At 39.6% G+C, this 25,520-nt stretch overlaps 1 protein-coding gene across 1 annotated transcript; it reads right to left on the reverse strand.

Moving 5' to 3' along the window:
* Positions 1-3,836: 3,836 nt before the first annotated feature.
* Positions 3,837-23,925, reverse strand: si:ch211-11n16.2 (zinc finger FYVE domain-containing protein 1). The gene is given in 13 exon segments (XM_034167878.1): positions 3,837-5,024; positions 8,834-8,911; positions 8,914-8,931; positions 13,107-13,299; positions 15,124-15,294; positions 16,890-17,007; positions 17,120-17,217; positions 17,615-17,723; positions 19,288-19,394; positions 19,510-19,727; positions 20,241-20,463; positions 21,006-21,287; positions 23,712-23,925. Coding segments are annotated over 13 exon segments (1,965 nt in total). The 5' UTR covers positions 23,829-23,925; the 3' UTR covers positions 3,837-4,791.
* Positions 23,926-25,520: the final 1,595 nt, after the last annotated feature.

Raw genomic sequence — 25,520 nt, forward strand, 5'->3', positions numbered from 1 at the left:
TACCTGTGATTTCTTAGCTTTTTATTTTTTTAATAAATTTGCAAAGATCTCAAGACTTTTCATGTTCTCATTATGGAGTGTTGAGTAGAATGTTGAAGGGGAGAGAATTAATTTGTAACTGGAAAAAGTGAAGCGCTGTGAATACTTTTTTGATGGCCTGTATACGAGGGTAGGCTGAAAAGTTCTAAGGCTCTGTATCATAGTGAGCCTTAGAACTTTTCAGCCTACCCTCGTAATGTTACTGTAGACCAGTGTTTTTCAGATGAAGGACCATGGGGGGGGGGGGGAATAAATTACACGTTGAGTTGATCATGAAAATAATACATATATGCAACTGAGTTGATTTTAAACAGTTTGAGATGGAATACCAAAATACTCACGGTTCAGTCACATACCACCAGTCCACGGTCCACTGGTGGTATGTGGTCCACTCTTTGAGAGAGGCTGCTGTGAACACATGCTGTGGCTGCACAGACACTTTCTTGATGATTATTTCATAATGACACCATTGTTTTAAAGTACTGCAGCCTTGTGATGGAGGATGACCACTCAGTGATCAGAGGACTGATGTGGCTCTGATCATCTCAAAGCAGAACTGCTAAAGAGCATGAGTAACATATAACCAGTAGGGGGCAGAACATATCCACATCCATCTATAAAGGGTTAAAAAAAAATAATAAAATGGGATATTTAATGGGCAGCAACTGCAACATGCCCACTTTTAAAATAGTTTGATCATGTTATACAAGCACACCGGTACCAGTATATCACATCATACCAAAATAGTTACCGAGATGCTGACCAGATACCAAGAGTCCTTTACAGCAACTGGACTTTTTGTTCGTCTTTTTGGACATTCTCCACTCATTCAAATTACACATACCAGGATTTTTTTTAAAATATTCATACCAAATATGAAGGAAACTTGCTGATTGCTGACAGAAAAAAAAAAAATAGAATCTGGGTCAGAAAAAAAAATGTTGCAGCATTTGGACCTTTCTTCCCACAGACCCTCAGACAGATTCTGTCACAATAATAGTAGCATCTGCTGTTGACGCTACAAACTCCCTCCACCATTGTGCGGGCCGTCTTTAAACCGGTTGTACCGCTCCTTAATCTGTGTGATGCCCAGAGGATCGTCACCGAAAGCCATCTGAATAATCCGAATGGTTTCCACCTGGCTGCTTGCCCAGTTTCTGGCAAAATTTGATGCAGTCGCGCTGCCCCCGTCATTCCGCCATTTCCTTGCAAAGAAAAAACAACAAAAGACTACACCCATCCTCACACAAAGGCTGTTTACAAGCAAATGACACAACCGACAGGCGTGAAAAAATCAGGCATGCGCACGAAGGTTCAAGGTTGGCTCATGCAAGCACACGTGATTCAAATCCATCAGGTTTTTGAAAAAATAAAAAGGTCGGATACTTTTCTAACAGACCTCGTAAGTTTTCCCCTCTCCAATCACCTTTTAATCAAACTACGCTGTTCTTCTGAACAATGTCTTGAACGTCCCATTTTCCTCAGGCTTTCAAAGAGAAAGCATGTTCAACAGGTGCTGGCTTCATCTTTAAACAGGGGACACCTGATTCACACCTGTTTGTTCCACAAAACTGACGAACTCACTGACTGAATGCCACACTACTTTTATTGTGAACACCCCCTTTTCTACTTTGTTTTACTAATAGCCCAATTTCATAGCCTTAAGAGTGTGCATATCATGAATGCTTGGTCTTGTTGGATTTGTGAGAATCTACTGAATCTACTGGTACCTTGTTTCCCATGTAACAATAAGAAATATACTCAAAACCTGGATTAATCTTTTTAGACACATAGCACTACTATTATTCCGAACACTACTCTATATTCAATTGAATACACCACAAAGACAAGATATTTAATGTTCAAACTGAGACTTTTTGTTTTTGTGCAAATATTAGCTCATTTTGAAAATGGATGCCTGCAACATGTTTCAAAAAAGTTGGGACGGGGCACCAAAAGACTGGAAAAGTTGATGAATGCTTAAAGAACACCTAATTGGAAACACGCGAGTGTCATGATTGGGTATAAAAGGAGCATCCCCAAAAGGCTCAGCCGTTCACAAGCAAAGATGTGGCAAGGATCACCACTTTGTGAACAACTGTGAAAATATAGTCCAACAGAACGTTACTCAACGTTCAATTGCAAGGAATTTGGGGATTCCATCATCTACAGTCCATAATATAATTAGAAGATTCAGAGAATCTGGAGAACTTTCTACACCTAACAACACTGAATGCCCGTGACCTTCAATCCCTCAGGCAGAACTGCATTAAAAACCGACATCATTGTGTAAAGGATCTTACCGCGTGGGCTCAGGAACATTTCAGAAAACCATTGTCAGTTAACACAGTTCGTCACTACATCTACAAGTGCAAGTTAAATTCTACCATGCAAAGCGAAAGCCATATCAACAACATCCAGAAACGCCACCAACCTTCTCTGGGCCTGAGCTCAGTTGAAATGGACGGATGCAAAATGGAAAAGTGTGCTGTGGTCTGATGAGTCCACATTTCAAATTGTTTTTGGAAATCATGGACGTTGTGTCCTCCAGACAAAAGAGGAAAAAGACCATCCAGAATGTTACCAGTGCAAAGTTCAAAAGCCAGCATCTGTGATGGTATGGGGGTGTGTTAGTGCCCATGGCATGGGCAACTTACACATCTGTGATGGCACCATCAATGCTGAAAGGTACATCCAGGTTTTGGAGCAACACATGCTGCCATCCAAGCAATGTCTTTTTCAGGGACGTCCCTGCTTATTTCAGCAAGACAATGCCAAGCCACATTCAGCATGATCACGATCCGGATCCAGATGCTAACGCGATAGCATGTCTATGGCATTTTCAATGTTAAAAGCATTAAGCAGTTGCAGCTGTCATCACGTTCAGGTGCATTTGTTTTCAAATTGTAATATTTCTTAAATTTATTTTTGTTGAAATTTTGTGGAGTGGTTGGAAATGACAAGAGGAACAAGTGATTAAATTTTAGTGGTGATCCGGATCCCGGTCTGGATCCCGATGCTAACGCGTTAGCATGTCTACGGCATTTTCAATGTTAAAAGTTAGCATTAAGCAGTTGCAGCTGTCATCACGTTCGGGTGCATTTAATTTCAATTTGTAATATTTCTTAAATTTATTTTTGTTTATATATTAATCTAATGATTATTATATACAATTTTAGAGAAAGACAAAAAGAAATAGATCACTGTACCAAGGAGGGAATCTCTTTAGGGTCAGTGACCCTATGGCTTTGTTTAGAGAAGTGTTTCATAAATGTTAAATTCATATATTTGCAGTTTAGTTGAATAATAAATTGAATTTTGTCTCTTATTTGTTTTTGTCTATAAGCACATGCAATATCAATATCAGTGCTCAGATGACAGTAGCTTCTGGGAAAGGTGCAAGTTGCAATAAACTGTGATGCCAAGCGCTAAGGATACATGCTATCCAGTCACAGCAGATTAAACTTTTTTTTACTACTGAGCAAACATCATTGTTAGACTTTTTTAGGTTCAATGATTCCACGGTGTGTAGATGTTATGGCGTCAGTGACCCCATGGCCTTGGAGGAGGTTTGCACTCTGAGTACTTCTAGTTGTATTCTGTTTTTAATTTACACTTTACCTAATGTCCCTACTTCATTGGAATTGGGGTTGTAAATCAGACAGCAGATAGCTGTAAATGAATGCACTCCGAGTGACTGTCTAGTTTTCCACTGTACCACTAACACTCACTGTGAAGCATCAGTGGTTAAAGCGAGAACTTCAAACACCCACAGTCCACACTGTGGCAGATGTTTCTGTACACTGGAATGTCTACTTTATTCCACAACATATTTTCACTAAAGAACGAGGCTGAGAGATATAATGTTGTGTAATCAGGCACATCATCCCATCACTTCATGATTACACATGAGGGTTGATTGGTAAAAGCAAGCAAACCTTACAAACCACAGAGGTGGGGATGAGCATTCCCATCAAGGCAAACATTGCTGCAGTCATGCGTCTGCACTTTGCATCGCTTTTAGCCCTGAGTGCTGCTGACAGGTATAAATCTATATTTTGCCAAAGTCTGAGTTGTGTTAGTTGTGGTTTTCCCACTTTGTACATACAGTTTTCACAATCACTTGCCAGCAAGTCAAAGTCAAAAGCCCTTCAGTGGCCCTGCAGGAAGAGGTCTCAGGAAAAGATTTGGAGGTGTATTAAAAGGGGAGGCAACCCTCACGCACACATCATCTAAGGCTTTTCCTCAACGTATGAGTGTGCACGGTTGGGCGTGGTTACCAGACGGTCTGAACCAGTCATGCTGATAAGCAGAACCAGTTGCCCATTTTCTTGTTTTAATGGTGGACACAGCCTCTGCTGCAGAACACGGCAGACATGAAGAAGAAACAGTCCAGTTCAGATGAGCAGAAGCTCATGAAGAAAGTGATTTAGTTTAAAAATGTCCATGATTCCCTTACGAGCACAAGTCTGTGATCCATCTGTCCAGTTTGAGAAATTCAGCGGCGCTGATGTAAAAGTGCTCATTCAGTGTAATGTATTCCATTTTACCTCATAACTGATTCAGGATCAGATGGACAAAAAAGATGACAAATAGAGGTGAAAAAAAAATGAGGGATAATATTGTAGCTGTTTTAAGTATCCGAGGCGCGTCTCCTGCCCTTGTTCTGCCATTCAGTACAACGTGTGGTCACTCAGCAACGGTTCCAGGACTCTAGTTTTTGTGGCTCACCCACATTGTTAGGCTGAGGGGTCACAAGGTATCGGTGCGGGCGTGGCAGCTGTCGCACACTCTGACTGGGTGGTCCCAACCCCGGGAGGGTACAGGCCTAAAATGTGTGGAGCAGGAGCCACACACCCCCTGTCCACAGGCCCGGCAGTGGTGCTTGGACATAACGGGACTGAAGGCTTTGGAGCACTGGTGGCACTGGGTGATATCCTGGTCCGGCACCCAGTAGTCTGGCCGAGCCACATCCTTCACAAAACCTTAAAGAAAAAAAAAGAAAGGGCACAGAATAGTCAATTATTCAGAAACAGATGCAATAGGTTATTTACTGGAACATAAATGAACAACAATTAATGTATATTTTCTTCTAAAATATTTTATAGCATTTCTGCTGGAAGTGAAAACAAACATAACAAAAGAAAGAAATGAAAAATAAATGGCATTATATTTTAATTGTCAATTTACACTGAAAGTATGCTGAAATACAATTTATATATGTTGTAAATAAATTACGTTGTGGCGTTTAATGGGTGATGTGACCGAACATATCATCACTGAATTTTTCTCTTTTGGGTGGTGACATAAATAACCTGCAGAACTCAAAAAAGACTCCAGTCAACAAGTGTAAAACCATTACTTTTATTCAGTCTTTCACAAGAGGGAATCATCATGGGACAGCACGCTGAGGATTTCCACCCCCTTTTTTCATCATGCGGATGGATCACACGGCTGCTGTGGGTTTACTGTGCATCCAGAAAGTATTCAGAGCGCTTCACTTCTTCCACATCTTCTTATGTTACAGTCTTATTCCAAAATGGATAAAATTCATATTTCCCTCAAAATTCTACTAACAACACCCCATAATGACATGAAAAAAGTTTTCAGAAGAAATTTAGCAAATTTCTCAAAATAATAACAAAGAAATCACGTGTAGATAAGTATTCAGACCTTTTGCTCAGTACTTTGTTGATTCATCTTTGGCAGCAATTACAGCCTCAGGTGAGGTGATGGTCTAGTGGTTAAGTGTTGGGCTTGAGACCAGAGGATCCTCGGTTCAAATCCCAGCCCTGACCGGAAAATCACTAAGGGCCCTTGGGCAAGGTCCTTAATTCTAGTTGCTCCCGGTGTGTAGTGAGCGCCTTGTATGGCAGCACCCTGACTTCGACGTGAATGTGAGGCATTATTGTAAAATGCTTGAGCATCTGATGCAGACAGAAAAGCGTTATATAAATGCAGTCCATTTACCATTATTCAGGCCTTCTTGAATATGATGCCACAAGCTTGGTGCACCTATCTTTGGGCAGTTTTGCCCATTCCTCTTTGCTGCACCTCTCAAGCTCCATCAGGTTGGATGGGGAGCGTCGGTGCACAGCAATTTTTAGATCTCTCCAGAGATGTTCAATCAGATTCAGGTCTGGGATCTGGCTGGACCACTCAAGGATATTCACAGAGTTGTCCTGAAGCCACTCCTTTGATATCTTGGCTGTGTGTTTAAGCCCATTTCATACCAGGCCAACACAGATTGTGTCATGTGGCGTCACGGACGACGCAGAGTTATGCAGCCTAACACACAATACACTAAGGGATGCAGATTCTGTCTCTTACAGTTGAAGTGTACCTACGATAAAAAATACAGACCTCTCCAGTCTTTGTAGGTGGGAAAACCTGAAAATTGACAGGGGATCAAATATTTATTTCCCCCACTATATAAATCACGCAGGATGTTGTTGAACTTTTGGCTCCATTGTTGTTGAGCTATAAAATCAACAGGATTGTTGTCAAACTTTTTATACTGTAACACAATGCAGTAACTATACCGCTCAAAGAGCACATGCGAACAATTAAAGAAAAAAAAAACGCTCATTACAGCCTGGCTGCAGCTCCTCGGCGCTCACCTCCTCGAGTTCTCTCATGATTGTGTTCAATAAATTCCATTAACTCCTGCTCACAGACCGATCGCCAGCGAGAGGACATGTCTACATCCAGTATAACTCCTCACGGAGGACATCTCCACGTCCACTCACAGACAGTCGTGCACACGTGTGCGTGATCACTGGCTGAATCTCCGCCTCCTTTCCTCCAGCCTGACATCTGGCATTCACGCCAAAGAGTTCAATCTTTGTCTCACCAGACCAGAGAATTTTGTTTTCTCATGGTCTGAGAGTCCGTCAGGTGCCTTTTGGCAACTACAGGTGGGCTGTCATGTGCCTTTTACTTAGGAGTGGCTTCTGTCTGGCCACTCTACCAAACAGGCCTGATTGGTGGATTGCTGTGGAGATGGTTGTCCTTCTGGAAGGTCTCCTCTCTCCACAAAGGAATGCTGGAGCACTGACAGAATCACCATTAGGTTCTGGTCACCTCCCTGACTAAAGCCCTTCTCCAATGATTGTTCAGTTTAGATGGGCAGCCAGGTACTGTGCTCATTGGGAGCTTCAAAGCAGCAGAAATGTTTCTGTATCCTTCCGCAGATCGGTGCCTCGAGACAATCCTGTCTCGGAGGTCTACAGACAATTCCTTTGACTTCATGCTTGGTTTTTGCTCTGACATGTACTGCCAACTGTGAGATATGTAGACAGGTGTGTGCCTTTTAAAATCATGTCCAATCAACTGAATTCAGCCCAGGTGGACACCAATTAAGCTGTAGAAACATCTCAAGGATGATTAGTGGAAACAGGATGCACATGAGCTCACTTTTGAGCTTCATGGCAAAGGCTGTGAATACTTAAGCACATGTGATTTCTTAGTTTTTAAAAATAATAAAAAAAGCAAACTCTCTAAAACAAAACCTTTTTTGCATGGTCATTATGGTGGTACTGTGTGTAGAATTTAAAAAAAAAAAAAAAAAAAAGGAATTCATTGGTATCTGTTCCGGAAACTGTCCTGTGCACTGGCAACATTTCCTGTCTATTCGTTTTGTGAATTGTTTGTAATTTGTGTCTGTAGCATGGCCAAGCAGAGGGTCACCCCTTTGAGGTCTGCTTGAGGTTTTTCTCGCAGGGAGTTTTTCCTTACCACTGTTGCTCTGGCGTTAGTAAGGTTAGACCTTATTTATGTGAAGCACCTTGAGGCAACCTTGTTGTGATTGGTGTTATATAAATGAAAATAAACTGAAATTGAAAAAAATCAATTTTGGAATAAGGCGATAATATAAAAAAAATGGAGAAAGTGCAGCACTGTGAATGCTTTCTGGATGCACTGTACACTGAAACAGTGAGCTATGGACTTATACTGCATATGGACTCATTTTACATCTAGAGGAACTGGGAAATGCTTTCATTTTTTTTATGTTCTTGCCCAAAGAGGCATAATGAGAGCATTTGCTCCAGACGTCCTGCATGGGACAAAATATATTTTGTTTTGTTTTTTCTGTTTGACCAAAGAGGACCTGCACACTAGGTTTACTATTTCAAAATTATCATAATTATCTTTGGAATAAAATGAACATCAGTGATGGATATGAATGTGACTAAAAAAAGAAAAGTAGTGTGTTAGTGAGTGAATGACGGATCTTGTTATCTTAGGTTGTATGCAGTCTTTATTTCATGCCATTTTATCTAAATCACTCAAATTTAGTCATATACTGTGACTGACAGCCTATTCACTCAACATGTGAAATTTACAGATTTTCATTTTGGACATTTACTTTAAACCAATTTGTTTTTTCATATATTATATTATATTATTTGGTAACCATTACTAGCACCAAAACAGTTCATATAAATGACTATTTTCACTCGTAATTTGATTTCTAAAAATGCATTTCATATTGTCAGATTTAGAGCAAATTACATCATAACACAGCATCCTACAAAAATAAATGTTGCAGATTCAGAAAGCTGAGATTGTTCTGAAATTTTGACAGATAACACATGGGCATTCTACTAAATGCAGGTACCTTAAAAGGGAAATTACTGAAGGTATAGTAAAATCAAGAGAATACCCTTAGGGCTAAGGTTAATAATTTGTGTTGAATCAACAGTTCCACCAAATTCACAGAACTGCTTCTTAATCAGGCAATAATGTGCAGCCAATAATTGTGCAATGACAAAATGTGTAGGACAATACTCACAGAGAGGGTAATCTACCGCTGTGCTGACCATGTCCAGTGTGGACTGGGCCACTTCTGTCACCCGGCGAGCTATTATACACGTGGCTCCGCCTTACACACTAACAAAAAGATGCACATGTCAGAGAAAAAAAAACAAAACAAAAAACAAGTATACACAAACCAGCAAAAAGATCCTCTGCACATTTGAAAATGTTCATTTTACAACAGCCAACAATTTAGTCCCTTTTTATTTAACAATTCAAATTTCAGTTAAACCACCACACGTTATGTTTGCTTTTGATGTCACTGAAAAACACACGCTTCAGGGGCCTTATTTGTATCCACTGTGCATGCATAAATGTGACCTAAATGATGTGCACTACTATTTTAACATGTTTTTGATTTATTAAAAAAAAAAAACCAACAAACAGACAAACTGTGGCCCAACTTATGAACATTTTGGAGATGGTTAAAATGTGGACAGCACTACACATATAATGATGTCATGTGCAAGTGAGTCATAACTTGTACATTAAATTCCTCTTAATAATACATGTACTTTTCATAATTAAAAAATTGGAGTTGATATATGAAATACAATTATTTCAAGGAACTGTTCAACTGTAAATATATAAGATGTCTCAGACCATACATCAAACCAGAAGTTTAATATGTCAACAGCCAGTGTTGCCACAGTTACTTTGAAAAAGTAATCCAATTACTGATTACTCCTTGAAAAAGTAACTAAGTTAGATTACTAGTTACTTTTTTAGTTACTTTCCCCCAGCTGCCGACAACAACCCACGTCAACATGACAATACTGTTTTGCCAAAACTCACTTTATAGTCACCCTTTCTTGACTTCAATGAAATAATACTTGTTTTATAAAAAGTAAAATAAAGACCTCTTTCTTGACCTCATATTTAACTGTTGACAGCACTGTAACAGTAAAACTTGCAATTTCAAACCCACATTGTTTATAAATGTAACTATTAAATTCTAACATTTTTCTAACATTTAAATTCTCTCTAAACATTTTACTTGTCAAAATTATTATTATTTTAAGCAATATTAGTAGTTGTAGTAAAAAAAACGGCTTCAAAACTGGACCTTTAATCTAGGGGTGTTGTGGGGGAGGGGGCACATCCTTGCCCCACGCCCCCATTCCATCTAGATTCGCCCCTGCTTTGGCGTTTGAGCACAAAGAATGGATAACATTTATTATGCAGAAACAGGACCAGATTTACAGGTAAGAAAGTTTATTGCGTTTTCACATCATGTGGTCCTCAGAAAGAGAGTTTAGGTGCATTTGAGTGGAAAATAGTGTTAGTTGTTGACGCGTCGCGAAGGATCAGCTGTTTTTAACGAGACGATACAGAGCGGCTCAGCTCAGAATTCTAAATAAAGGAGGGAAAAAAGTATAACAATGTCTTTGTAAAGCTCAGTGCAGGTGTGCTGATCACCGCGCTTTAAGAGGTGAGGACGAGTCGAGCAGCTGCAAAAAAACGCGGATGAAAAGCTCACAGCTCACTGAAAGTGGGCAGTTCAGTCGAACCCGACCTCCTGCCCACAGACCAAGTTTAATGCTGCTGTCGACCCACAATGAAAAATAATAGTAACGCACAGTGACATGGAGAAGTAACTTTAATCTGATTACTGATTTGGAAAGATTAACGCGTTAGATTACTCGTTACTAAAAAAAGTGGTCAGATTAGAGTAACGCGTTACCGGCATCACTGTCAACAGCACACTGCGCCTGCTGAAATGTAAATATATTAGTGGTGGAAATGACTGGATAATCACCATCATTTGGACAAAGTCTGAAATCCTGTCTGCAATACTGGCATTAAACAAATAGTTTTCCTCCTGTAACTTTATACTAAAAAGGTAAACATTTTCGCTGCTCACATTTTACCTCCGCCAAGGAGGTTATGTTTTCGGTCGCGTTTGTTTGTCTGTCTGTCTGTCAGCAGGATAACTCAAAAAGGTCTGAACGGATTATGATGCAATTTTGTGGAGTGGTTGGAAATGACAAGAGGAACAAGTGATTAAATTTTAGTGGTGATCTGGATCACGATCAGGATTCAAGAATTTTTTAAAGGATTCTTCACCATTGTGGGATAGGGGGAATTTTGACATTCTAGTTTCTAACTCCACAAAAACAAGGCAGAAAGGCTTGAAAAAAATTAGGGTGTAACATAGTCAAATGTTCTATCAAACAACAAAGTTGTGTATTCTGGTGATCCAGAATATGCAAAAACATAGGGAAAATAGAAAATGTGTCAGTGTGAGGTGACAAATGAAGCTAGAGATGCACAACTAACACCAAATTGTAGCTGAATCTGTACTGATTCAGTAAGGTGTCATGAGATTTGATGTAGCTTCAAATGTTATCGAGCTAGATCCAGAAGAAAACCGCCATTACCGAAAAATCGTTTTTATACAATAACTTTTGAACTAATAAAGACATAAAACTGATTCCAAGTTCTAGTGGTATGTTTTCATGGTCAAGGATGTCAATATAAAGGAAAGAAAAGTGTATGTATCATAGTTTTGGTTGTAACACTGAATTGTTGAATAGATCACTGTGCCAAGGAGGGAATCTCTTTAGGGTCAGTGACCCTATGGCCTTGTTTTGAGAAGTGTTTCATAAATGTTAAAAAAATTCATATATTTGCAGTTTAGTTGAATAACAAATTGAATTTTGTCTTATTTGTTTTTGTCTATAAGCACATGCAATATCAATATCAGTGCTCAGATGACAGTAGCTTCTGGGAAAGGTGCAAGTTGCAATAAACTGTGATGCCAAGCGCTAAGGATACATGATATCCAGTCACAGCAGATGAAACTTTTTTTACTACTGAGCAAACAACATTGTTAGACTTTTGTAGGTTCAATGATTCCACGGCGTGTAGATGTTATGGAGTCAGTGGCCCCATGGCCTTGGCGGAGGTTTGCACTCTCTGAGTGCTTCTAGTATGAGATATAATTTTATCTTAATGAAGACAGCGGCAATATTACATCACAGTAGCACAAAGGATTCTGGACAACTGCAATGATAAACAATTGTTTAATTATTCTGTTATATTCTACCAGAGCTGCCCCCTGTCACTGATCTCGTTTGTGCTGTTCATTGACAGGATTTCAAGTAGCAGCCAGGGACTGGAGGTGTTGTACACTGACCATTTCTGGTTGCATGTGGGCATGTGAAGGGCAGGATATGAGGCAGATCAACATGCGAACAATTCAAACAATTTATCTTAGTACTGTGTGATTTATAAAGACGATTTGCTTGCAGGTGTGTGTACGAATGATGTCATAAGTCAGATTTTTTTTTTTTGTTTGTACAAAATTTTTCCCTTTATTTGCATGCATACTTTTAGTATGAATCCTATGCAATGTTTTATAAATGGGGCCCCTTCTGTTCTCCATACATGTAGTCACTAACTTGGTTATATACACATATTAATTCTGGAAACCATAATCTGCTATGATTGGATAAATGGACAAAGAGAGAGCGCAAATTTTCACCCGAGCAAAGCAACAACCTTCTGTTGGAGGTCCTTGAGGAATTTAGTGACACGATAGAAACCAAATATGAGACTGCAAAAAGTAAAACAACCTAGTACCATTTACCATTACCATTTATTACAGCATAAATGACAGCAAGACTAATCAAAATCAATGTCAGTATAAAACATTTGAGTAACAGAAAAACAATCAAATTCCATCAGCAGAAACCAATGAAAAAGTGATGTGTCCTTTATAAACTATTTACTGTCACAAGTTTATACAGTTTTATCATTTATTCCTTATATTCAGAGCACGTACCAGCACACAAAGAACCTGTTAACAAATTAAATAAAAATACACTATTAAAAATGAAGAAATGTACAATATTAATCAAGTTATTTCCTTCTGACTACAGTGGAGCCTCTCTAGAAGTTATGAGCCAGGGTATACTAAAGGATCTTGATGATCATATATATTCCCTTCACTTGGAATTCTCTCATTATTAACTCACTGACCAGTGCCTGCCACAAGAACAGCAGCCATAGTTGGGCTGGTTTCCTGAAAACCAGCCATCTAATCTTATTTACATCACATAAACCTGCTCCTGAGTCAGTTTGACCTTTTGAATATGTTGCCATGCTAATTAAACCAGAACCAAGAAATCTGGGATCTCTTAAAGAAGGTGCACAGCAGGACAAACATATTAATTTTACAATTAAGACGAGTTAATGCTGCATAAAGTGTCTGGTTCATGTGCATTACGTTGGCAGACATCTCCTACCTTCACTGTTGGTGTCGGGTGGCCCTCCTTGGCGGTAGCAGGCCTTACACACCCGGACAGGTCCGCTGCCCCAACCTCGCTCTGGTACTGGCATCCTGTGGCTGGAGCAGGGCTGGCAGAACCCCTCTCCACATGACCGGCAGTGGTGCTTCCTCTCCGCCTCTTCAAACACCTTCTGACAGCCGTGGCAAGCCTAAAATTCACAAGAGAGGAAGGAGAAGGCAGGAAGCTCACAACAACATTACAATATTAAAATTCTGTGGGAGCCTTTAACCCATTTCTACCAAACATCAAAATGAGGGGCAGTCACTTTTACCACTGTGTTATATATAAATGCCAATACTGCAAATACTCAAAAGGCATCGTAAGGCAGCCAGATTCAGGCATGAGAATGGCCCAGGAAGCTTCTGGAATTTGAGCATTTTTGACTGATTTTGAGGGCAATCCCGAGTGTTAATTTTTATGATTTTCATTAGTTTAGGGGTACTTATTTCTAGAGTTTTCATGCAATATTATTTGTTAATGTAGGTAGGTACTAGGCCTTATTGAGGAGACACAGTGAATGATTGAACGGTTCTCCCCTCATCAGAGATTATCAAGTAAGACAGGTCCATCTTTCTCTTAATTATTTTCAGTACTTCATTAAACATTCCTTTCTCATTCCTCACCCTGGATATTTACATATCAGTGCAGATAACCAGCATCGTCTTTACAAATCGTCCTTATAAATCACACACTACCAACCAGCATGTAAATGGATTTTAACAGAATAAAATGCATGAGAGGGCACCAGAAAACTGTTTATTTATACAGCAGCTCGAGAGAGCCATCATCACAGCAAAAAACAAAGCCAGACAGCTATTCCCAGTGGATCCACAGCGCTTTGATTTTGGCTTTCCCTAACACGCACTATCATCTGTGGAGTAACTTTTTTTTTTAGAAGTGACTTGATCAGTGACAATGAGATTTCATTTTTTATTTTACCGGAGTTTAGCTGACAGCAGCGTGATGTTAAAAACAGCCTGCTGTCCAGCATCAATTAAAGTTAGCAGGTGGGGCTTTAGGTGGGGCCAATAGAAGGCATCAGATGTCAGAATTTGACATCTGCTTAACAGATGTTAAACTCCAATGGACATAAAGGTCGCACATTCTCCACCTCCTCTCGCTCTCTCAATGACTGCGCAATCCGTTAAAACATGTCAATAACTCCTGTTTCACACCAAAGTGATTCATTTTCAGAAGTGCCTACTTCAGACATATTTACCATACAGAACTCTACTGTATGTACTCCTTGATGATGGATGTGAATGAAGTACAAAACATATTAGGTGACCTGGAAAAATTTCTGTATCCACCAACAATTTATCTCAAGAAAACTGACTGTAAAAGAGATGATTTATTTGTTTTACACTAAAGGGTCCCGTTAGTTATGCAATCCATCAATTTGGCTTTGATGTTTTCATTTTATTTATATCAAGCTGTAGAGATTTGTTTTTGGTTTGAGGTTCTCTCATATTATCTAACTTTCCTCAAAAGTTCATTTTAGTTTTGTGTCAAATCTGTTAGCTGCTGACCGCATGCCCTTTGCCAACTCACTTTCTTTATTGATTCATCTCATCACTCTCCTGATTCTGCGTATCAGTGTTCACCTTAATCTCCTTTTGTATGGCTGTGATATCAGTATCCTAAATATTTTGGTGGTTGTTAGGATGTGCCGGACATAATCTGACTGATTTCACTTTTTAGAAAGCACAGATTAATGCCAGATTTCTAATAATCCCATTTGAAGCAACTCTACCCACCTTGGTTTATTCTTAGACCCTTAAGAGAAACTGCTTTCTTCCAGCCATAGAGAAATAATACAGCTGTTCTTCCTCTCTCTTATTCTGTACTTTCCACTCAAGTTGTCGCTCTGCTTACAGTCAAGCATAAACTAGACTAACACTCTTTTACCATCAGTCAGTAACAACAGAAAACACTGAATTTTTGACACATTGAGCTACTTCTTTCTACTCACAATGATCTCTGTGTTTGGTCGCCAGTAGGGTGGCGCCACCTGGTCAGTCAGCCACGCGGTGACAGCTTTTGTAGGGGCACTGCTGTAGTCCGACACTGACTGGATTACATAGTTCATTCCATCCAGGACCCTCTGGGCAGCATTCTGGTGAGTGGTCAAGAAGGTGTCCGACTTAAAAAAAAAAAAGAATAAAATGATGCGGATGACAGAAAGAGGGATGTATATAGTCATTTTTAATTGAAGGGTAAGGCAATGGACAGCAGAAACCTAGAATGGGGAAAGTAAGGTATTGAGTGTTGGTGCGTGATATTCGTGATTTTCGTGGCGCATGCTTTTAGCTGTCAAAAAAATCTTCTACGAATGTCACACACCACCCTCATTTCGCCTCATGTCATGGAGGTCTCAAGTGAGCATGTTGTTCCATCTTGATTAGTGGTGATCCTTAACAGAGCGTGACAGCGTTCCTCTCTGACATGCGCACAATTAAACCCTGCTGCACTGTAATCACTTTCATTGCTGCAGTATGCTGAAGAAGGACAGTGATGCCAAGTCGGCTAAAACTTTTGTTCCAATGCTCATCAGCGCAATCCTGCAGGTGTTCCACCTGCTGGTGCTGCTGCTGCACCTGATGTTTGGGAAAACGCACGAGGTGAGAGCCGCGTGGAGGAGCCACACATCTGGCTCTCTCTGTCTCCTCCTCTCTGCACCACTCCATGGCACAGAGCCCAACTAAGCCTGCAGTCACAAAGTTGCTATGGATTTTGAGGAGCAAACTGGAGCGAACCTGAATTGTTCAGCAGCTGATGGATGAATATGGGTGTGTGTGTGGAGACAATTCACTTTATTCATAACATGACAGAATGTAACAATGTGCTGTTCCGCGCAATAGTGCGGAACATTATTCTTGACTGTGCATAATGGTTCCTGATAATTCTCCAGCAACACATGCCATTAATCGTAACCCATGGTAACAGGATGCAGCAGTTCCTGAGGACAACTGACGCCTCTGCCCTGAATCATCACATTTGTTATCAGCGACCAAGAATGTATACTTTGTGACATTCGTGACTTGTCATTATGTGTAAACGCAGCATAGCTAAATTATTAAATAGCTGGGTTACACACCAATACCACACAATACAATTTATGCATACATTTAAATATAATTTATATAAGCAGTATTCAGCACATAAATGTGTCTATATCATGAGTATCGGACGTCCAATGATATGTATTGTATCATATTGAGTTTTGAGAAATGATACAGCCCAACAGCCGAAGTACTTGAAACAGCTCAGGTGCTCCACTGGTCCTATTAATACAGTGAACAAAAATATAAACGCAACACTTTGTTTTTGCTCCATTTTTCATGAGCTGAACTCAAAGATCTAAAACATTTTCTCTGTACACAAAACACCTATTTCTCTCAAATATTGTTCACAAATCTGTCTAAATCTTTGTTCGTGAGCACTTTTCTTTTGCTGAGATAATCCATCCCACCTCACAGGTGTGGCACATCAAGATGCTGATTAGACAGCATGATTATTGCACAGATGTGCCTTAGGCTGGCCACAATAAAAGGCCACACCAGAGGTATTTATCAAACAATCATCTGGGGTGCCAAATATTTTGCACAGCACTTTCTTTTACAAAAAATACTATTAACAAAACATCAGCAGGGACACTAACAGCGCAGGGTTCATGTGATACAGACAATTTGTAAATTCATGTATAAGAGCATAAGAGGGAATGAAAGATGTGCCTACCCCTTCCCAGACATGCTTGACCTCAGATCGTACCACGCTGCTCTCTGGATCTTGGTTTCCCATCCAGTACTGTCTGCTGCGGTAGATTACACCACAGCTAGCACACTCAAGTACATAGCTGAGAGAGAGGAAGGCAAGACAACAACAGCAGTTAACTCAGAGTAACTGAAGTAAAAAGTGAATAACTGCAGCTCATCTATGTGCTTTATTTGGGGGTGAGGAATTCCTACCCTGACCAGGCATACTTGGCCAGTCCCAACCACTGGTTATCAGAAGAAGCTGATGTCTTGGGCACAACAATTACCTCCCTGCCTCCTTCATAGCACCTCTGGAAGCCAAACACAGACACACACAAAAATCAATACAGTTATTTTCTGAGAATTCTGTGCGCAAACATTTTAATACTACTTTGTTGTCACTGAATGGTGGAACCCCCTTCAATATTCTACCAGGGACCCAAATTAATTTTTTATATATATATATATATATATATATATATATATATATATATATATATATATATATATATATATATATACACACACACACACACAACAAATTTCATTAAAAAAAAAAAGAGTCTAGAAATGATGACATAATGTACTACAGTCTGTAGCATATTATGTAGTATGTAGTATACTATGTGCGCTTTGCTGAACTCTATGTATAGAAAATGCCAGATTTTTAGCTGCTGAATAAAGCTTTGCATTACAACATCATCTTACCTTACAAATGAGAACCTTGTTGTTGTACTGATGTGCATACTGACAGAGTCCATCTGCCATATGGGGCACTCTGTCTCTCAGATGGTTCATTCCATTTTTACAGCGAACACTGAAGGACAGAAAGAAAGCCAAATGGTTCAGAGAAATCAAAAAGGTAGGATTTTTCTTACTCTGGGTATTTTCATATATGATAATAGAGTGTTGCTATTTAAAAAGCTCAGACTCAAGTGTCTTTAATTGACAGTGATGAAAGTGGGCCAAGGGAAAAAAAAAAAAACTGAAAGTTTTTGGCAACGGCCGAAGGCCTGAAGCCCCTGACAAGGGGGTCTGGAGGTTCTCAGAAATGTCTGAAATCTCAGATGCATTCTGGTGCATTTTCAGGGCTATTTACGCATTTAAAAAAATCCCAAAAAACTACTTTTTTTTTTTTGTAGGGTTAGACCATTTTTTCCACCCAAGGAAGAGTCTTTTCACACATCTTGTATCATCACAATACAAGTTGTGTGAAAAGACTCTTTCCCATATTGGCAAGATGACAAAATTATAACACACAGTCTGTCACATGGATTAAAATACAGTGTTATTACTATGGGATAAAATCACATATTTGCATTGGACTGTTACTGTTCTCTCTCTACATTTATCTAAACATTTGACTTCAACAAATTGTGCTTTTATAACAACTGATAAATACAGTGCATTACCACCACCAACTGTTTGGGTGTGCAACATTAATGGACTCTGATGTATGCTATCAAAAATAACTTGAAAACGTTCACCACTTAAGTAAAAACCCGGATTTCCAGGAATTTCCGGAAAACTTTCATCACCGATTGACCAGCTGCAGAAGAACCTGGTTGCGAGTCAAGAAAGAATTTTTCTGGACAAAATTTAGTTCCGTTTTATTGTGAGACCCATTTTGATATCAAATCTACTTCTGGTTTTTGTTGATGTGTTTTTAACATTACCCAAAGATATCTTTATATTATCACAAAATATCTGGACTGTTTGTGCTTTGGGTACTACATTTATTCATATATTACTGTAAATTCAATACAGTGTATAGTCAATGCAGATAAATTAGAATTTTAAGTGCAGCGTAATTTTGAAGAGAATCAGATTCAGCGGCACATCGGACACAGACCAAGTCCATCATGACTGCGTCAATGACAACCAGTAATTTGGGTCACTGAACACCACTCCCATCTTGTGGATCATATCTGACTCACGGACAGGTTTTTCACATTTGTGGAGTGACAGCTGCATATTTAACTACACAGTAAACCAAAGCATTTTTTAGTGTGGAATTGTTAAATGACACATATTAGACTATTAAAATATACATCAATGCGCGAAAGGTTTCAACATTTAGTGTAGAAATGTAACATTTAGAGGTTTGATGGTTTTGTGCAGATAATCATGACAAATTATCAACAAGCAGAGGTAGCCTAGGTAGCCAGTGAACCTAGGCTGAAAGACCCGACAAGCAATCTCATTTCACTGAGAAATGAGATGAAAAGTCAGTGACTTATGGAAACAAATAAGCATCTATAATACTTTACAGAGTTGCACCGTGTATTCTGTGTGCAGTTCTGTGCACCGAACCACTGCATGTGTACCGTACGGTTCAATACAAATACACATGCCAATTGCATGATTACACATTGACTTACTTGCAGCTGAGGCAAACAGCAGAGCATGTAAAGTACTCATCAGGAAAAAAGGAGTACAGAGTCATATTGTTGTCTGACAGCTGCCCACAAAAACGCTCACTCAGGGCCTGAAAAAATGAAAGAAAACACCACAAATGCTGTAAACTTTCAAGCTGTGGTCAAACTGCTGTATCTCATTAAAGCTTCCACTGTATACAACAAATGTAATGACCCTTAACTTACTTCCAGAGCACTAAACACTATGCCAGGCTGGCGGGGGGAGCGTGTGTGAGTGTTCCTCACTTGCTGCCTCACAGCATCCAGCAACCTGCTGTAGTCAGTGGGAGGGGTGACAGTTTGGGTGCCCACATACTGCACAGAGCTGAAGGCCTCCGTCCCTAAGCCCAAATCATGAAATCGTTTCTGCAGCAGTGTGTCAGCATGGCAGCTGACTTTAGAGTCTATAACAAAAGAAAAAGGCAGGACAGTAGGAGAGCAACTATTTAAAAAAAGGGAAAATAAACATGCGAAAATGTAACAGTTTATCATACCAAGAAACCACAAAAACAGAATTTATCAGGTTTTCAAATTGCAGACTGTCCTTGAAATAATCATAAGCACTAAATACTACCATCAGGAAAAATAGCCAAATCCACACATAAAATTGCAGTATTTCATCAAAATCTATTTATTTGACATATCTTAGGGTGGAGTACGATGACAGTGGCTAACACACACACACACACACACACACACACACACACACACACACACACACACACACACACACACACACACACACACACACACACACACTGTAGTGAAAAGTCAACCTAATGGGTAAAAAAATAAATCAAAATGTGACAGATCCCCCCCAACCCAAAGAAAACAAACAAAAAACACCCCGCTCAGAAACTGTGTGGGGTTCAGAAGGTTAAATACCATATACACAGGCAGCTTTGTGTATCTCCTACCATAGCCCAGCAGCTGGGTGTGTGTGGTCTCTTGGAAGATGATGACAGCAGGCCCAAGAGAGGAGATGGGTACGTCCAAACCACAGCGGCTGGAAAGGGCCCTCAGCTCTGGTGTGAAGTGTTTTAGATAGGCACTTGATGCGCTGCTCAGGAAGTGGAACATGTCATTGTGAAGGCGCTCAGCCCGCGTACGGTACACCACTATATCTGAGACTGCCAACACCTGGAGGAGAGAGCGGTCACTGTACAGTAAGATGAGCTAGAACAGTGATGCCACATAGGCTTTCATTTAAGAACCCAAATACACAAAGAGCTGGACCACACTTGTGGCTCTAAGAGTCAAAGGCATGGATATCCCAATCACTCCCCTCCCACCCTCCAGGTAGTTCCATGTTACACACACAAAAAAACAAACAAACAAACAAACAAAAAAAACTGTGCTAGTAACATATTTTCTGTTATGACAAATAGTTTAAATCCTCCTAAGCATCTGACAGAAGGCTAGATTTTCTGCTTGCCTTGCGATCAAAAGCCAGAGTTTGGCCACACTTAAATGTAAGATGTAAAAGTGTAAAACACTGTTCTATGATTTTTTTATTATTATTATTTACTTTGAATTATTTTTGATTTGCTATCATTTTTAAGGTTTCTTGAGCCATCAATTTTGCTTAGAAAAGTGACATGCAGAAATGTACAGAATTAAATATGTCCAGAGAATTGTTTAAAATGAACAGAACAAAACAGGTCAACAATCACTGAAATTACCTTTAGTAACAGACGCATTCTCTGGTTCTGATTGGCTGCAGCCCCAAGCAGACCTTCAGTATCTAGGGCAACCAGGCCAAGTGCATCATCGTAGGCGGCCCACACCCCTACCGTACAAGAGCTGGGCGACTTAGAGGTGTAAAACACACTCTCGCCACCAAACAAGATGTGGTTTAGCGTGTGTGATTTGCCATCGCCAGTGTTGCCAAAGATGGAGAGGACCTTGACACCTGCTATGTCCCCACAGCCCAGTCTCTCCACAAACTCTGTCTCATCATGGATCTTGAGGAGGGAGGCCACAGTAAGGAAGAAAATAGCAAATAAATTGAAAAAGTCATTTAAAAAAAGCTCTTATTGTTGGCCTGAAGACCAGGCCAATAAGAATATCCCAGTGGAAACACTGCCCTCAGACAAGTATGCTAAACCACTGGACTCACAAATCATACTGCTTTATTGCAACTAAAATTATCTGGCTCTGCTTTATTCAGCAGACCCAGGATAATTTTAGTTGCTGGACCACGGGCACCTCCTGCCCAGTGACCACTGGGATAGGTTGAAACTTAATTCCCTGTAGATTTACTTGTCTAAAATCTTATATTTAGTCGACAAAAATAATTCAGATGACAAAATTATGACTAAAAGTAAATTACATTTTAGTCAAGACTATGACTTATAAAGCTGTACGCTGCACTCACAAACACTAAGGTGCCAGAAAAAAGTAGCAATAAATAATTAGAATATTTTGCATACTTAACACCAAGTAGATCTTTAATATGACTTATTTAAAACCAAGCTTTTGATCTGAAGATTCCAACTATCCAGTAGCTTGTCATTTTACAGAACATGCTCACACTGTCTCTCCCCTTCACTTGCAGGGTATTGAGCAAGTGAGGTTGCCCAAAGGAGGCAACACTGATACGAGACGGTGCCAAAGGGAACTGTTTTGGAGACACACCATGGGCTCATTATATCTTGGAGTTTTAAATGCTGACTTTGATAGGAGTGCTAGATTATGTTGTCGAACTGTTTCTATCCCCTATAGACTGTTTTGAGGAATTGCATGATATGATGACTTGTCATCATATCTCTGCTTGGTTTGATCATGTTATGATTTCATATTTTGTGTCTTTTTTTCATTGCATTGCACATTGGGGGACTATGTTGTGTTTTGTTCTTGTGCCCAATTTGTTTATTGTTGTGTCTTGTACAGGTGGAATTGTGTACCTAGAGAACTACAAATATGGTGTACCAAGACACTCCCAACTACACAATGGTGACCTCACCCAGGTGTAACATCTTTACATGATTACACTGATTGACTTTAAGTTACATAAGACAAACCGGCTTCTCTTTATGTGCAATGCCCCGATGAAGGTCTTCGGACCAAAACCTTGGTTTTAAATAAGACATATTAAAAATCTACTTGGAGTTAGACCCCATAAAAAAAAAAACATTAGCTTCCCCCCCCCCGCATGCCGAAATTGGCCCGCATCAATTTATTTTTTATTTTGGCAAATTTCATCGACGGCGGTACAGCTGGTGCAAGAACCGGCACACCCGCAAGGTGGCAAGTAAGCTTTTGCCAAATACGGTCATTGATAACCACACAGTCAGTTACGGTACTCCGTGTCACTCACACGCAGTATGCATGTTTATCACGCTACTAGTGTGCAGTACACTGACTGTATTTACCATGGAAACAAGATTTATTTTAAAAATATCTATTTTCAGTTCCTCGTTTGATATGCAAGTGCTGTATGTGTCGTTTTTACGTTTGAATTGACATTGTATACACATGTTTCTAAGAAAAAAAAATTAATAACTGAAAAACAATCCACTCACCCTCACTACTTTTTTCTGATGTCAAGGATGATGAACTATTTTTTTTTTTTTTTTTTTAATGGGGCCTTAAGTGTGCAGAATATTCTTATTAGTCAAGACTATGACTGCAACTAAAACAATACTTCCCAAATAAACACTGCATGCATCCTGGAGAAAATCTGTACAAATTAATGAAACGCATTGTACTGTATTATGTTTTTGATGAATATGCTCTCACGAAAGCTGCATTAGTTTAGCAATGTGATACTGAGTTTTCAGTGTTCCTGGGACGTAAAGCAGGACTAAATTGTCAAACATCCCAGGCCACTTGGATAACTGATAAAAAAAAATAAAAATAAACAAACACATAAATCATTATCTCCTGCACTTTGTCCTGCGGGGCACCTCCTGTCCGATCAGCTGATCTGGAAGTCAACAGGGACTTTCCTCAAAGACAGACAGCCATGTGCTGCTCTGCCTCACACTGCTTTAATTTGGCAGAGGTAGAAAACCCCAGCTTCAGTGAGTACAAAATCCTACCATGTAGAACTGCCTGAGCGCCTATAAAACAGGCGATTGTACAGATTTGCTCAACTACTTTCCTGAAAAGTTGAACTAATTAGAATCAGCTGGTTTCGTGGGTGGATGAAACAAATATGTGGTAGGACTTGTACACTAACTGGAGCCAGAATAAGTTTCATTTGTCACTAACACTATCAAACATAATGGCCAAATGCAGTTTAGGTTAGCTAAAACAAAGCAGTGCTGCAGGTAAAGATTTTAATCAATAACATGCCAAATACTAGCGTTACATTAACATTAGCTCCTTGTTTTTAGCATGTCGCAGCTCTGTAGCTAACCGTTAGCATGCTAGGCTAACTTTACCTGCAGGCTTTCCTGTTCGTCCATCAGTAGAAAGCTGCGGACGCGGTCTGTACACTCCTCTAACTTCACCTGACTGATCGATATGCTTTCCATTTCCTTCATTAGTATTTCAGACATTGTTGGTGAATTAGTCAAACATTTTTTGATAGTGAAAAGCAAACCGAAACTTCCTCATCATGACTCCTCTCTGTCAATCACAACAGTACAGGATGGGCGGAGCCAGCAGCATGACGTTGACAGTGATATCCGGGTACGTTGTCATGCTGTTGGCTGGTACATTACCACCACCTAGTGGTCCAAATGCGACATAATTAGGGAGTGATAGTTCAGAAAACCTGATCAAGAAGTAAAATTATCCAAGATAATTCACCATTTTGATGACATCTTAGACTTTCAAACAGAAAGTATGTTATCCTGAAATTCATAGATTCGTAATTTAAATAAATTGTGCCATGGTGTTGCAGTGGTACTGATATGGTAACCCAACAAATGCCAAGTTCCTGAAAAACCGACAGACAAAAGATAACTTTTGCAAAGTTCAGTTGTATGTTTCCTCAAAAAGTAAAATACAGTGGTGTGTAAAAAATCATTATAAATCATTGGTTCTTTGGATCAATAATTTCAATATCACATAGCAGACAAACAGTGATACTTGAGAAGTGAAATGAAGTTTATAGGATTTACAGAAAATGTGCAGTAATTCTTTAAACAAATATCAGCAGGTTCTTGAACATTGTTCTCAAGAATCTGCTGATATTGAGTGGAATCCATGTGATCCTCAACTTTAACAAGATTCCCAGTACCTGCAATGGCCACATAGCCTCACAGCATGATTGGAACCACCTCCAAATTTTACTGTAAGTAGCAAGTGTTTTTCTTGGAATGCTGTGTTCTTTTTCAGCCATGCATACCGTCCCTTGTTATGTCCAAATAACTCAATTTTAGTTTCATCAGTCCACAGAACCTTATTCCAAAATGAAGCTGGCTTGTCCAAATGTGCTTTAGCATACCTCAAGTGACTCTGTTTGTGGCATGTACGCAGAAAAGGCTTCCTCTGCATTACAGCATCATACAGCATGTCTTTGTGCAAAGTGCGCTGTATAGTTGAACGATGCACGGAGATACTATCTGCAGCAACATCATGTTGTAGGTCTTTGGAGCAGGTCTGTGGGTTGGCTGTGACTGTTCTCACCATCCTTTGCTTCAGCCTATCTGAGATTTTCTTGGTCTGCCACTTTGGGCCTTAACTAGTACTGTGCCTGCGGTCTTCCATTTTCTCACTATGTTCCTCACAGTGGAAACTGACAGCTGAAATCTCTGAGATAGCTTTTTGTATCCTTCCCCTAAACCATGATGTTGAACAATCTTTGTTTTCAGGTCATTTGAGGGTTGTTTAGAGGCTCCCATGTTGCCACTGATTAGAAGCAATGCAAAGAGGGGAAACATTTGCAAATGGCCACCTTAAATACCCTTTCTTATGATTGGATTCATCTGTGTAAGGAGGTCAAGGGTCAATGAGCTTATCAAACCAGTTTTGTGTTATAATAATTAGTGCTGAATATATTCAAATCAATAAAATGACAATGGTGCCCAAATTTATGCACCCGCCTAATTTTGTTTAAATAATTATTGGATACTTTCTGTAAATAGTAACTTTTCAACATTTCACTCCCCAAATATCCGTGTGTTCATCTGCTATGATATATTTAACTGAAATTTCTGATCCAAACAACCAATGATTTATGAAGGACAATCATGAAAATTATCAGGGGTGCCCAAACTTTTTCATACAACTGTATATTCATCAAT

The sequence above is a fragment of the Thalassophryne amazonica genome, chromosome 4, assembly GCF_902500255.1.
Source record: "Thalassophryne amazonica chromosome 4, fThaAma1.1, whole genome shotgun sequence".
Classification (NCBI taxonomy): domain Eukaryota; kingdom Metazoa; phylum Chordata; class Actinopteri; order Batrachoidiformes; family Batrachoididae; genus Thalassophryne; species Thalassophryne amazonica.